Consider the following 14214-nt stretch of genomic DNA (forward strand, 5'->3'; position numbering starts at 1 on the left):
CGTGGGCGGCAGGAGGAGCGAGCTGTGAAGCCGCAGGCAGGGGGTTAGGCTGCGGGCTGCTGAGACGCCGGGCTGTTTCTCAGAAGTGCAGTTGCCCCTCCCCTCACACCCCCCTCAGCTCCCACCTCGCACCGCACCCCTTCCCCCTGCCCCCACCCCGGCCTTACACTGCCCTCTCCCAGGAAACCCCATCCCGGGAATCTGATGTCTGGGTTCACCAAGATTTAAGAGGAGGTCCTGAGAGAGGACGGCGCGGGGAGGGCCGAGATTCAGACCCAACCTCACTGCTCATATTCCGAGCCTTCCACCATGCCACTGCCCTGTCCCCGCACCGCCCCAGCTTGTGGGCCAGGGTTGGCACTTTATAGAACGGGTTCTTGTGACCACTTGGGAAAATCTTAGGCCTCCAGTCTCCTGTCTCCAGCGCCCAGCCTCCCTCCCAGTGCCTGAGTTTGGGGGAGAGACAGGAGAGCGGACAAAACCCTCTTTCTCTCCTATTCTTGTTTCTGGACAATGGGAAAGCCCTGGCTAAAGCAGGGGGGTTGAGGCCAGGCTGAGTCTGTTGGAAAGAACTTCAGAAACCCCTGACTCCCGGGCGGGGTAGGGTGGGGGTGGAATCTAGGCGCAGAGAGAGAAACCAAAGTGCCTAGGGTGACCCAGAGAGCGGCAGGGCTGAGGCTGGAACCCAGGAATCCAGACACTCAGCTGGGAGTCAGTGAGGCCTGCGGTCGTTTTTTGGAGACTTCAGGGCTCTGCTGGATTCAATCAATGACTCGGCCTTCTTTCGCGGGCGCCCACACAGTTTGTGAGGAGAGGGAGGTGGCGGTGCTGAGGATGTGATTCCAGTGGGGGTGGCATGGGGATGGAACCCCTGGAAGGGTGAGCCTGGGGGAGGAGGCGGCATCTGCCCCCCCCCCCCACCAGTTCCCATCCACCAGCCGCCCCCAGGGCTGTGGTTTATTTGACTAGGCAGCCCTTCTGGGCCCGGGGTGCGGGGGGAGGCGCTGGGGGGTTGAGGGGAAAGGTGAGGTGATGGGAAAGGGCTGCTCTGGGGCTCCCTGCCCCCTCAGTCCTGGGGAAGGGGGGATGCTTGACATCACCCGCAGGCCCTCTAACCCCGTTCTTTCCACTGCAGGCTCTTTCCTTGGGTATGTTCAGTTATTCTGGGGGAAGGTCTGTTATTTGGGGGGAAGGGAGGCAGCTGCCTACTTCACAGGTCAAGACAGAGTTAAAAACAAAACCGCAGCAAATTCAACACCGTGTCCTTCAGGGACTTTCCATGACACCTTCCTTCCCCCTCTCCCCCAAGCCAGGGAGTACCTCCCCAGAGGGCCTCCCCACCCCAGGTGCAGTGGCTTTTGGCTTTTATGCAAACAACTGTCTGACCGGGAATGCTCCGCAGCCTGACCTTGTGTGTCCTGCCACAGGAGCTCCTCTGCCAGCCCTCAGCCGGCCTGGCCTTCCCAGGACTCTCACCCTTCGCCCCCAGCGCTTCCTCAGACTCTGGATTCCAGGGGGTGGGAGGGAGACCAGGAAGCTAGGTCCTTGGCCCTCTGCCTGCCCTGGGGTGGCAGTTGCCTGCAGGTGGAGGTTTGCACCGCAGCAGCCAGCCGCCAGGGTGAATGGCCTGGTTGTGTGGAGAGATGGGGGTGGGGGAGGGTGCAGGTGTGGGGTGGCCTCCAAGGCCAGGCCCACCCCGCCGCCTCTACAGCATCCACTCAGCTCCTGAGAGTTAGTAAAGGAAGCTATCCTCAGGCTGGAAGAAAGTCCATTCAGCCCCAACCCCAGCACCAGTCAGCTGCTGAGCTGGCTCCTCAGCCCACGGGGAGTCTCCCTGCCTCCCTCTTTTCTCTCTGAGCTGCTTTGGCTTTGGGAAGGGAGTGAGGATAGGGAAGGCCATCCTCTCCAAGGCTACTGAGCGGCCATTTTTTTTTTTTTTAATGTATTCAATGCTCCCAAACACGGGCAGGCTGCAAAGCCATTCTTCCCTCCCTGGCCTTAGTGTTGAGACTGGAACACCAGCTGGAGAGCCTCAGGATGGTCTGAAGGGAGGGAGATGGTGCTGAACATGGAACCATGAAAGCTGCTGCCAACCCGGCCCGTTAGCTAGTCCTGAACTTCAGCAATGTCTTCCTCCCACCTCTTCCCCAGAGGAAGGGCAAGGTGCTCTGGGTGAGACTGAGCAGAAGGCCAGACCAGCTCTCAGACTCTTCTCTGACCTTTTCTGAGACAGAACAGAGATACCAAGACAGGAAGAGAGCCACATGATCCTGGCACATTCTCCTTGGAGTTACCCCCACTGCCACCCAGCTTGGGCCTCCAAGTATCTACAGACTACATCTCAGTGTGGTGGCTGAGTTCAACTGCAAGTTGAATTTCCCAGCATGGATGTTTCTGAGACCCCAGAAATGAAAAAATCAGGAGTTGCCTATCCTTTAGGAAGGATCCCTGCTGGGAAGGGAGGGTGGGGTGGTGTCTTGGAACTGGGAGACACCATGCCCAGTGTGTCATGCTTGCCATGTCCAGGCCCGCGACCTCCTCAGGTCCCCTTTAGTGAACTAAGGGCCAGTGGACCCAGAGTCCCACCATGGGCACACGGGGCCAGCAGCAGGACACCAGCGGCAGGTTCAGCAAGACATCAGGCAAGATGTTTTAGTTCAATGATAATTCTGCTTATCTTAGTATCTGAACTTTAAGAAAGAGCCAGAGGGGCTAAGTTAAGAAAATATTCCTAGGGGCAGAAGGAATTCCATTTTCCGACAACAGCAACGACAAATGACAGGCATGCACCATGACTAATTTTAAACACACCAGTATTTTTTATTTCATTTTTCAATGTAAAAATCAAACATAATAAAGAAACTTTGAAAACTATCAGCAGGGTTGTTTTCAATGCGGGAATGCACTCATTAGGGTTCTGGCAAGGTGAGCATTGCTACATTTCAGAAGCTGAACCTGTACAGTCTTTACAGAGGAGTAGGGCGCTACAGTGCTCCAAGGGGTCAGACTCCAGGTCAAGAGGGAAGGTCACTGCTGGGCAGGGAGGGCATTTCTGAGAAACTCAGACAAGAGTGCTATGAGCACAGGCTGTGTCAAAACCACTCGGCAAGCTCTCCTTCCCTCACTCCTGGTGGAAAGCCCACCCTGAGCCCCAAACCACATTCCCTTCTTCCTCCCCCACCCCGTCATTCTGCAGACAAGGGTCATCCACAGACCACACGTGTGGTGGCTTTGGCAGCCAGAAATTAAAAATAAGCTACGGTTTTTCCAGTAGCCAAAATGATCCCTCACCAAAGCTTACAGACTGAGAACTTGAGCATGCAAAACCACAGTCTGGGTAAAGGGATGTCTGCTTTTCAAATGACCTGCTAATTCTTTGCAACCCACAGTAATTTGGTTTCTGTGAACCCACAGAAGCAGGCCCACTGAAAAGGGCCTTGTCGGCTAACCTGGAAAAGTCCTTGTGTAAATGAGTCACTGGCAATGGGATCAGTCATTTTTAAGGCTGCCCCATTTTCCTAACATGTCAAAAGGTCTATTCTCAGCCTTCTTAGGAGAGGAAGAAGCAAAGCTGCCCCCACATACAGAAAATGAAGTAGGCCCCACAGATGTGTGACTTGGGCTTGGGAGAAGGTGGGTGACATCATGGAACTGCTCTTGGGCTTTCTGAAGTGAGATTGATGGATGGATGGATGGTGAGGACCACTTGAGGGAACTAAATCGCTGGCAGAATTAATGGTGGAGGGCTCATAAGATGGTGAGCAAGCAAAGCCAGTCTACTTAATCTGACTGCAGAGTCATGAAGTTTCTGTACCATGTGGGTCATACCCATTGGTTCTAAGGTTCAGCATATTCTTTACTCTTAGGCATTAAAACAACATGAAGCAAACTGTGTGTTAGGGGTAAGTTGCCTCTATTGGCAAGTGAATTTCTATCATGGTCTTAGTATGATTTTTGAATATTTTCCATGTCTTTAAATCCAGATACAGAAATATGTGGAAAATCTACAGCCACCCTACATAATCCACCCGCTTCCCCCCAAAAACAAAGTAATGTTACCTAATAGACAAATTACATAAAACCTCACAACATCCCTGGGAGGTAGATATTGTTATGTCCTTACATTTTCAAAAATCAAAACATTAACATTCCAGTTTCAAATAACAATTCAGTATCAGCATGACAGTTCACTATTGTAATATTCAGAGGAAACTTGCATCCAGCTTCTTCAAAGTGCAAAGACCTGCTTCTCATATTGATGACACGGTGTGGGACAGGCTATATACAGCTTGGGTCAACAAAGGTACAGTCTTGCGCTAGGAGCTACACAAGTCCAAAGTCTAGACCTCTCTTCTAGGCTCTTCCAAGTCCACAGTCTCCGACCCTGGGTTCACGGATCATTCTCAGACCTTTTCAGTCAGTTAGGCTTAGAGACGAGTCCTTTCCCTGGGGTGGCCCAGGTTTTGGTTTAGTTTTTGGTTTTAGGTAAAAATTGTCCTTTTCACAGGCACTTAAATCCCCAATCATGCTGCTTTTCTGAACTCTGCCTATAGAGTCTCTGAACTGTACTTTCTGAGCACAAAAATAGCTCCTGATTCTTTAAAAGATGAGGATCACTGCCTATCTCTTATCTTCTGCACAGCCTGAGTCCATTTTCTAAGGCAAACTTTTCATCACTCCCCTTTCTTTTCTCTTCTTTAACTCAAACTTCTAACTCTGTTTGTCAAAGAGCCCGGACACTCCGAGGACTCAAATCTTGAGTGTTATAGAGTTTCCAAATCTCCACTAGAGACCAATGTACCTACTCATAGTGGGGTACACTTTAAAGTTACGACTTCAAACACTAAACATTTAACATTTACACTGCAGTCTTACTGCCTGTCCTGGGATATATATCAGAAGTATTGCTTTTTTCCCCTAAAAACATTCTAAACCTCACATTTAGCTGGGGGAAAAAAGCAGAGGAGGGGAATAAAACAGTGATACAGAAGCTCCTTGGAAAAAGCATTATGCAGATGCTAGATTTGTTACTAACACGGTGTTTCAACTGAATAAAATGTGTTTTTAAACATCTCTCTTTGCAAAAGAAATCTGAGGTCATTTTACTTCTGGGTCTGGTAAAATGTTAAATAAGCCTTGCCTTTAAAAGGTGAGACATTTTGTCACTGATAAAGTTGGGAGTCAGGAACAGCTTAGAATGGATAACAAAGCATAACATTAGCTAGCTTATCTGTGTCAAGGTTAATATCTTCTTGAAAGAATGATTTAAGGAATCTAAAGACTTGTGGATTTATTAATATTTTTTTCTGGTGGTGGTGTGGAGTGTAATGGGGGAGACACTTCTACCAGGGAACTGAAGGAGGGGACACAGGCAACACTTCAAATAACAACAAAAAACCTTTGGAGAACAGCTCTCTTCCTTTTCCACTCTTTTACCACCTTGGCTGTAAGGGAATTTTTCACAGATTTCGGCCTCCTGGGTGTGTGGTAGCGACCTGGCTAATAAGAGGATTGGGGAAAGTGAAGGAGAAAGAAGTCACAGGGACTCTGGCTGAGAAGAGGACTGTGCTGTCAGAAGCTGCCGAACACCTCCCTGTAAAGCAGGGTGAAATGTAAATCTTAACCCGCCCTCTCTAGGCATCTTGCTAGGGTTCTTCTTCACCTCCTTCCCCACCCCAAGCAAGGGAGAGGGTTAAGTAGCATAAGGAGTACCTGCAGAAGTGTTTACCTGTATTGTGGCAACTGCTACATTCCACCCTGTTCAATTTCAAGATAGAAGAATGTGGAGTTTCCACATACACATTTTCTTGGGACTTGACATGTCCCAATCCGAGGCTCAGAATGCAACTGTGAATGTGCAGCCTGTGTGAGGGGTCACCTCACTCATAAAACTGACCTCAGAACAATGGAAATCATTCAGAAAATCCATTAGTCACAGAGAAAACCAGGGTCATAGCTACAGAGTCCCCATCTTGGTGGGAAGGGCTTTAGTTTCACTATCTTAAAGTGCAGAAGATGATGTCTTCTCTAAAGACTCTCCCACTAATCTGGTGGAAATACTCGCTTTCCCTAGCTTTCTCTTCTGCTAATCCTTGCTTCCGAATTCTCTTCCTTTTGTCCCCTAAAGAGTCAACAGGATGTGTGATATTTCAAAAATATAACAAGCAGCTCCTCTTTCACAATGGGTGTAAACAACCTGGTGTGGCTTGGGGTCTAGGATTACAGACACACAGTGATGTTCAGAATCCCACACACTGAAATCCTTCTAGTCCTCTAGCTGAAATCTCAAACATGTTGGGACTGTTGCCATGGAATTTCACAAAATCTTTTTTTCCTGAGACAGACGCCATGCTACAAAGAAGGATAAGCCATTTGTGCAGTCTGAGGTGGAACATTTAAATTACTGGCAGCACACAGACGCGTTGAGTTTGAGCCTAATGCATAAAGCCCTTTCGAAATATCAAGGCAGATACATAAAACACTATTCTACCAGGAACTGGGGATTCTTGCCTCTGCTAGAAATGTTCACACAACTGACACTTAATTTGTAAATAGGCTCCAGGAAGTGGTCCCTGGAAGCAGCATTTATTTTTCCTAACACAGTTACTTTCAAAGGAGAGAAAAAATAAGGCTCTGTAAGCAGCTGCAGGTGCCAGTTTGTGTGCACACTCGGGGGCAAGATCAAGATACCTTCCTGTTTTTTGTTCTCCCCTTCACACTCACAACTCAGTGGTTAAAGGAAAAACTTAACAATACTACCATTTTCACACCAAAGAAATGTGAAACATATATTCATATACACATGCTCTTCTGCTTAATACCTATACATTAAGAGGTTCAAAAAAAAATAATTGTGGTTACTACACAATCACATAAATTTAAAACTGGAAAAGACCTTAAGAGAACATCAAAATCCAATCCAACCCCTAATTCTGTGGTTGAGGAAACTTAGTTTTAAGAGTTAAATGATTTGCCCAAAGTTATTCCACTAATTAGTGGCAAACATGGAATTCAACTAACAGATTGTGTGACCCCTATTCCAGTGCTAATTTTACAATTATCACAGCACTTTTCCTTGACAGCATGTCTCCCATAATTAATGAGAAAGATGTCCAACACATCTGCAGAACCAAGAGCAAGTTGTCAGGAAACTGTGGAATACAACAGCTCCATTTAAAATGTGTATGGGGGGTGGAACCCCCAACCTGCCCGATGGAGGAGAACCTGCCCGCAGAGGTCCTCTCTCCTCACCCATTCGGAAGCTCAGCTCTGATCACGGTGTCTAGCCTTGATTCCTTCCTGTGGGCTGGGAGAGACTAAGTCATACACTTTGGATTCTTTGGTTTTTGGGTTTTTTTGTCAAGTTATTGGCAAGTTTGCTTTGGGTTTGTACACCAATACTCCACAAAAAGGAGATGAAAAACTTCCGGTGGCTTGTTCCTCCCTCCCTCCATCCCTGGTGATGATGCTGAATCACTCCCCGCTCAGAACCACGCCTGCCAATCTCCGTCGTAGGAAAAGGATGCCATCATCCAAGCAGACAACCTCCTGGAGTTCCAATGACGGTCTATGTTTAAACCACTGGTTCTTCTGATACAGAGTTTCTTCTGTGCCTGGTTTAACCCAAAGCAGCTTTAATGGGAGATGGGAGGATAAAAGTAGAAGCGGAAGTATCATCGGATAACTTGGGTTTTTTTCGCTTGTGTGATAAGAGGTGGCTCTGATGCTTGGAGAGTCGGGGCTTCGGTTTTTGGTAACTTATTTTATGGCTGTTCTTTTCCTTACTGTTAGACTCTAATTTGGGATGGAGAGTTCATATTCTAACCTTTCAAACTTGTGTGAAGTGCAGATGGGCAAGGTTTCCCAGCAAGGTTAGCTGGTCAACAGTTCTTTCTGTGGACCTGAGCATAGGACTATGAGGCTTTTCCACATATGGCCTATGTATTTAGAAAACAATGTTTCACACAGCAAAACCAGGGGATTCTTCTGATTGGCAACAGATTCCAAAGAATGCCTGTCTATTATTACAAAAGACAATGACCAAATATTTCATTGGCTTTTAAATTTCCCTCATGGGAAAACACAGGTTTCACAAAAGTAGTAACATGATATATCTGCAAACGATTTCTGAATGGGGACAGCATTTCTCTGCTGCCCACGTGAAGGTGATCCTTTGGACACTACAATGGTGTAGAAAGGGGTTTGGAACTGAGTTTGAGAGTGATTTGGCAAGTGGCATTATCAGTTTTTAAAAATGATATGGAATGATCAGGTGACAATTATCTCTGGGCCTGGATGTTCATTTCAGCATGGCTCTGTGTTCTCCCCTGGCTATATGAGACGAGAACTCATAACGATCATGGCTTCGATATCCACACATGTTACACTCAAAAGGGTCACGAAAGCCGTGGCAACCCATGTGAATAGTGAACATAACGTAATCCAGGAAGAGGACTCGGCAGTGGTCACACCGGTATACATCCGTCACCTCCCCTTCTTTGTTGATCACTTTGATGGAGTCTCTTGGGCAGATGGGTGGGGGCTTGAGGAGTTCATAAGAGCGGGGGCCCTCCTTCAGAAGTGGCATCCCATTGCGGACCCGAGGAGGGACCATGGGATTTTGCTGGTAGATGTGATTCTGGCGTTCCTCGTGGTTGCTGTCAGTGTCCGTGGAGTCGTGGCCACTGTTGGTGGGGGACAGACCTCTTTCAGAAGGCAGACTCTTCTCTGGCAGGTGGATGTTCTTCTTTTCCAGCTCCTGGGGGGCACCATTTGGCATCTCGGCGCGGGTGAGGGCTATGGGGTACATGCTGCTGATAACCGGGACCATTTCTGAAGTGGGAGCAGGTGGCGTCTGGACCAAGGGGCGCAGGGCTTCGGCCCCAAGATAGCTGATGGCGTTATTGATGGCCTGGTCCATCATTCGGGTCTGGATCATCTCGCTCTCCTTCTCGTACATGTAGCTAGGATTATAGCTGACATCAAAGCAGTGGCGCTTCTCACCTACAACAAGGGAAAGAAACGGTGACAAAAGGAACAACACAAAGGCACGGAGTTTTTAAAATGATTTTCTGGAGCCCTTGAGAAATGAGGAAGGACAAGTTGCCTGCTTAAGAACACTCAGCCCAGGCGAAATGGTCTTGCACGGTGCTGAAGTCTCAAGGGACAGTGGTTGACAGCACATGTTTGGACAGTCAAAATAACTGAAACCAGCAGGCAAGAGGGAGTCAGAGATGTCACTAAGTTGAGGCTACAATGTGAGTTGTTTTCACTGCTCATGTCAGAGGGGAACCCTGGAGAAAAGAAGCAAGAGAACATTAGGAGGGGGCTTAGGAGGGGGCGAGGAGTTGCCAGTGTCAGGAGTGTGGGGGCTTCTGCATCTCTACTGTTCGTGAACTCTGAAGATGCAGTCCATTCCTGAACTCTCAGTTTGCTTGTTCTCTTCTGCTTGTTAATACTAGGGAGCCAGGGGGCCGGATGTGCTGCAAAAAGTGGGGATGCTCTGACCTCGGCAGTTTTTTAAATAGCTGCAGAGGCAGAAAAAATAGCCCCCAAAACTCCAACTTACCACTCCTGAAACACATCGGTCATTAGATTGACTGAGATTTAAATAAAAGCACTTCAAAGGCAGGGGGTTTTAGAAAGGCTCTCTTGATGAAAGATCATGATGTTTGTCCTCATAAAGTGTGTTGTTCTTCTTTTGTTTGAAAAGATGTGTCATTGATACATATGTGATCATCAGGACTTATCTCACACTTAACTGAAAAATTTATTTGTGGTCACCCTTTCCTACTTCTCATGTCAAACTGCTGAGAAATTTTGAAAACAGAGTTTAGCCACCTTCAGGGCGTGTGGGTGTTCTGGTTTGAAAACAGGCTCTTTGGCCACGGGGAAGGCAGAAGTTGGGTCTGCAGTGATGGCAGGTGAGCTCAATGGTGAGTGGCTGGTGGAGGCACAAGAAAGTGTGGAAGACATGTCAAGGGCTGGAAGTGAGGCCAAGGTTACTCCTGATGCTTTTTCATTCTGTAGACACTGGGTGCTGAGAGATTTGTTAAATGATAACCTCTCTTCCCTAACATTTCCGAAGCATGTTATGATTCCAAAACTTGTCACTGCCACATAGTAAAGGCTTCAGGCAGGAAAAAACACAAAAAGACAAAAGGGACTGAAAGAACCAGCTTCTGTTCTTGAGGACTCGCCAACCTAGGGAGAGAGAAGCAAGAGTTGGAGAGCTGGGACTGGAGAAAAATAAACACTAAAAGTTTAGAAAGGGCTGCCTTGCTCTACAGAAGCTTTTATTCTAAATGCCATGTCTGAGGCATTTAAGCGGGGATGGGGGAACATGTCTTCTGTAAAAATGATTATAAGGTAAGGGCAGGGCAGTCTGGCACAAACTATCTATTTAAATGTTAAGGGAATACAAAAACTTCAGGAGTACTTTTGGAAGGAAAAGTATTCTTGGAAAATCTAAAGTTTGAGAAGGGTCTGGATGAACTGGTTGGATTTTAGATTTTCAGAGAGGCAGAAGAGACATCCTAATTGAGACATGAGCATGAATCAAGACAGACACGAGAGACCATCCAAGACATGAGCAGGGAGGAATGAGAGAGTCTGGACACAGTACCAGGAAGGACGGCACAAAGGATTTCTCAGACTTCACTTGTTCCTCCGCCCCGTGCAGGAGCAACGCCCCAGGGCAGTGCGGTGGTTGACAGCAAGAGCTCCAGAGTCAGACGGTATGGATTTGCTGCTGCCTCACCATTACTAAGGGTGTGAGCGGGGGTAAGTTCCTTGACCTGTCTGTGGCTCCGTGTCATCGTGTAAAATGGGGGTGATGATTGTATCTACCTGGACTAGTAAGAGCTTGGAACAGTACCAGGCACACTGAAGCACTCAGGAGACATTAGGGTTTTTTTTTAAATTTGGTTTGAATTGGCTTGCGTTTTCTTTCCTTTTTTGCTAAAAGAAATTTGTTTTTTTAAGGAAACTTTATATCACCAACATAAATGGAAAACCAGGGTCACTTGCCACAAATAGAAGGTTAACTATGAAAAATAAAGACAACGAAACACAGCAGTTTATTAAAGTTTGATCAGATACTGTAAGTACCTGTAGACAAAGATCCCCTCTTTCTTTGCTAAAAATAGAGTTTACCGAGTGTGCGATTAGTGTTGAAGACAACTAACATCTAATAAAGTCTAAAGCTTTCTCCTTGGTGTAATCAGGAAGATTCAAAGAGAACTAAAAAGAAAATAATTTTCTGGCCACGTAGATCAAGGTTTTCAAATGCCCTGTGAGCCTCCTAGCCTTTTGCCTCCAACATTTTGGGGAATGTTGAAAAAAGGTAACACATGGTGGGACCAAATGATGCCCACTCTGAACAATCAACAAACAGTAGGGCTTAGATCTGGACAATGGCAAACCTCTAATGTTCTGGAGCAAGACAGGCTTGCGGTCAGAATGTTATTTTAAGGATATTAAAGTAACAGCAATGTGTAAGGTGGACCAGAACAGTGAGAAGTTGGAGACAGAAAGACTTGCTAAAAGACCTAATCAGACGGATTTGTCCTGCATCCCCTCTACCTTAAGGCCAACTTGACAGCTTCCAGACAAATACCTGAGAGGAAAAAATATGCCAAGAAAATCACCGTGCCTTAACTACTCAATAAAAAGGAACAGAAACAAAGACCTTTGCCAAAGTAATCAATAGTTCTTCTTTCAAGGGCCAGACTGGCTGTGTCTCTGATCAGAGCTGTTTGGAAGAATGAGACTGGAATACTTGAAAGCTGGCTTAAGTCACAAATATTCATTCCCCTGAAAGTGACACAGAAATAATGAACTTTGGTTTCCTGGCCTTTTCAAGGTTACTGATGATTTTCCAGTGGAGCTAACTCTACTCAGTTCCTCCAAATACCAGGAATCTCTGGAAGTCTTTTTATGTTTTCGCCTATCAGAGAGGCTCCAGAAACTTTCTGAGGTGGGGCAGACACATCCCAACCTCTGCTTTTATCCTTTCTCCCAAGAGTTTGTTTCGCCTGCTTAGGCCAACGATTTCACAGTCTCTACCACCTGCAGCACATTTTAAAAAACAGCTGAGTGCTAAGGTTGTAAGAGGCAAAACAGCAAGAGGAAAATCAGCTCTGGATGTGGAAATATGCGACTGAGTTCTGTGGTTAACGCAGACCATTGTTCATTTTTAAGAAGATGGGAGAGCCTCAGATCTTCACGTGCACGCAACCTGCCCTCATCAGATCCCCTCATCTCCGAGTTACGGTAACTTGAGTAGTGCAGATGATTATCAGTCACCTGTAGACACGATGACTCAATGTGTATGAAACTCAGGAGGGGTAAGCTACAGTAATTGAAAAGCCAGCAGCTCACGTTTCTTTAGTAACACACTCATAAAAAAGGTTAGTCAAACCACAAGAGTGTAACTGCTCCCAAACCTGCTCAGAGCCTCCAGTCCAGCTTCTAGTCAAAATCAAACCACACCTCTGTGTGATTAATGACAGCAGCTTCGGGCTGAAGTGGAGGTTTTCTTCCAATGAGAATACAAATGGCAACAACAAGTCCTAAGTTTAGAAACCCAGGCTGTCTCATTGGGCTGTTCCCTACCTGTGATTCCTTTTAAAGGTGTCAATCCCTACTGCCTAGTCTTTTGGTAACCCTGAACTGAGCATCTGCCCATCCTGAGTTGTGGCAATGTGGTGAGGGCATATGGTCTTTGGCTGCTAAATGCCAACCTGAAAGTACATCCTAGCCTAGAGCTAAAAGCGACCTTAGCTGGGCACGTGGATTCAGACTTCTGCCTTGGGCATCCAGGGACAAGATCCACCCCTCTAATCTGGTTACTTCTCTACTTCACAGTACCAAGCACTGGGCCTTATGTGTAAACACTAAGAAGAATAGCTACTATTTTTTGAGCCCTACTATATACCCAGTGCCGTCCTAGGTACTTAGTATATTGTCTCATTTAACCTAAGATAAATTATCATCTCTTAGTCAGATGAAGGACTTAAGGCACAAACAAGTTGACTAATTCGCACAGGCTGCTCAGCTGGTAAATGGAGATGTGATCCATGGGCCCATGTACTTCAGTAAGTGTTTGAGCATTAACTGTTTCCTGGCTGCTACCTCACCCGTGTCTCAATCCCACCACCAGCAATGACTCTGGATTCTCTGCTGGGATGGTTTCCGTAAGCATAGAAAAGCAACTATGCTTTGTTCTATATGGACCAGGACCATGCATTCAATAAAGATCTAGATGCGTAGAGCTGTCATGATGTCCATAAGTGCTTAACAGAGTCCTGGCACATGTGAGCACTCAATAAGTGGTAGATCTATTATTGTTGTTGTTGTTAGCTTCATACCATGCTAGGTGCTTTGAAGAATACAAACTTAATTGCAATCCAACAGGAGATGTAGCATGTGCACAATTTCCTTACATATTAGTGTACTTAATACTACGTGGTGGGACAAAGTATAGAGTAGCCAAGATAGCAGAGACAGGAAAATACATACCACACCTCAAATATGCCAGATAACATGGGACAAATACTAATTTATTCTTCCTCTAAAGTCTGCTTGAAATCTGAGGTGGTGGAAGTGATGGTGGCGGAGACAGTTACATATATCACGAAAAGCAGACTGTTAAACCCGCCTGGATTGCAAGAGGAGGACAGAGAGAGGACTCAGGACAGTATGGGAATGTAGACCACGTGGAGGTTTAGGGCAGATGGGAGGGAGGGCATTCCAGACAGCGAGCATGGAAAGAATGATAACATAGAAGTGGGAGTAGTTCATTACGGCTGAATTAAAAGATTAGTTGGCTGAAATGATACATTTAGAAAAGACAACTTAGAGACAGATTGTGAAAGGCTCAGAACGCCTGGGTGGTTTAGATTTTATTCTGATGAGAAGCCATTGAAAGATTTTTTTTTTTTTTGATGAGGAGGAGAAATGATTTTGACATTAGAAAAATAACAATTCCGATGTGATAGTCATCACAACAGGGTAATGTGAAACATCAGAGTTTTCATTAAGTCTTTAGGCTTCTTCAAATCACTTAATTGTATCTGCTGATACCTTCATACCATTTCCCACGTGTATCATCGCTTACTCTTACTCCAAGCACATATCCTCCCCCTAGAAAAGGGCAGGTAAGTAGGGTAAATGGAATATCTGATGATGGTGATGGCTCTGATCTCACTCTGA

General features: G+C 46.4%; 1 protein-coding gene across 5 annotated transcripts in view; it reads right to left on the reverse strand.

The window, feature by feature from the left end:
• Positions 1-2796: 2796 nt before the first annotated feature.
• Positions 2797-14214, reverse strand: part of IKZF3 (IKAROS family zinc finger 3) — a 90949-nt gene continuing 79531 nt past the window's right edge. For all 5 annotated transcript variants that reach the window (XM_061143920.1, XM_061143921.1, XM_061143919.1 and 2 more), the window contains one exon: positions 2797-9003. In XM_061143920.1, the coding sequence (XP_060999903.1) occupies positions 8300-9003 (704 nt within the window). In that variant the 3' untranslated portion in view covers positions 2797-8299. The remainder of the gene's footprint in view (positions 9004-14214) is intronic.

The sequence above is a fragment of the Dama dama genome, chromosome 5 (assembly GCF_033118175.1).
Source record: "Dama dama isolate Ldn47 chromosome 5, ASM3311817v1, whole genome shotgun sequence".
Classification (NCBI taxonomy): Eukaryota; Metazoa; Chordata; class Mammalia; order Artiodactyla; family Cervidae; genus Dama; species Dama dama.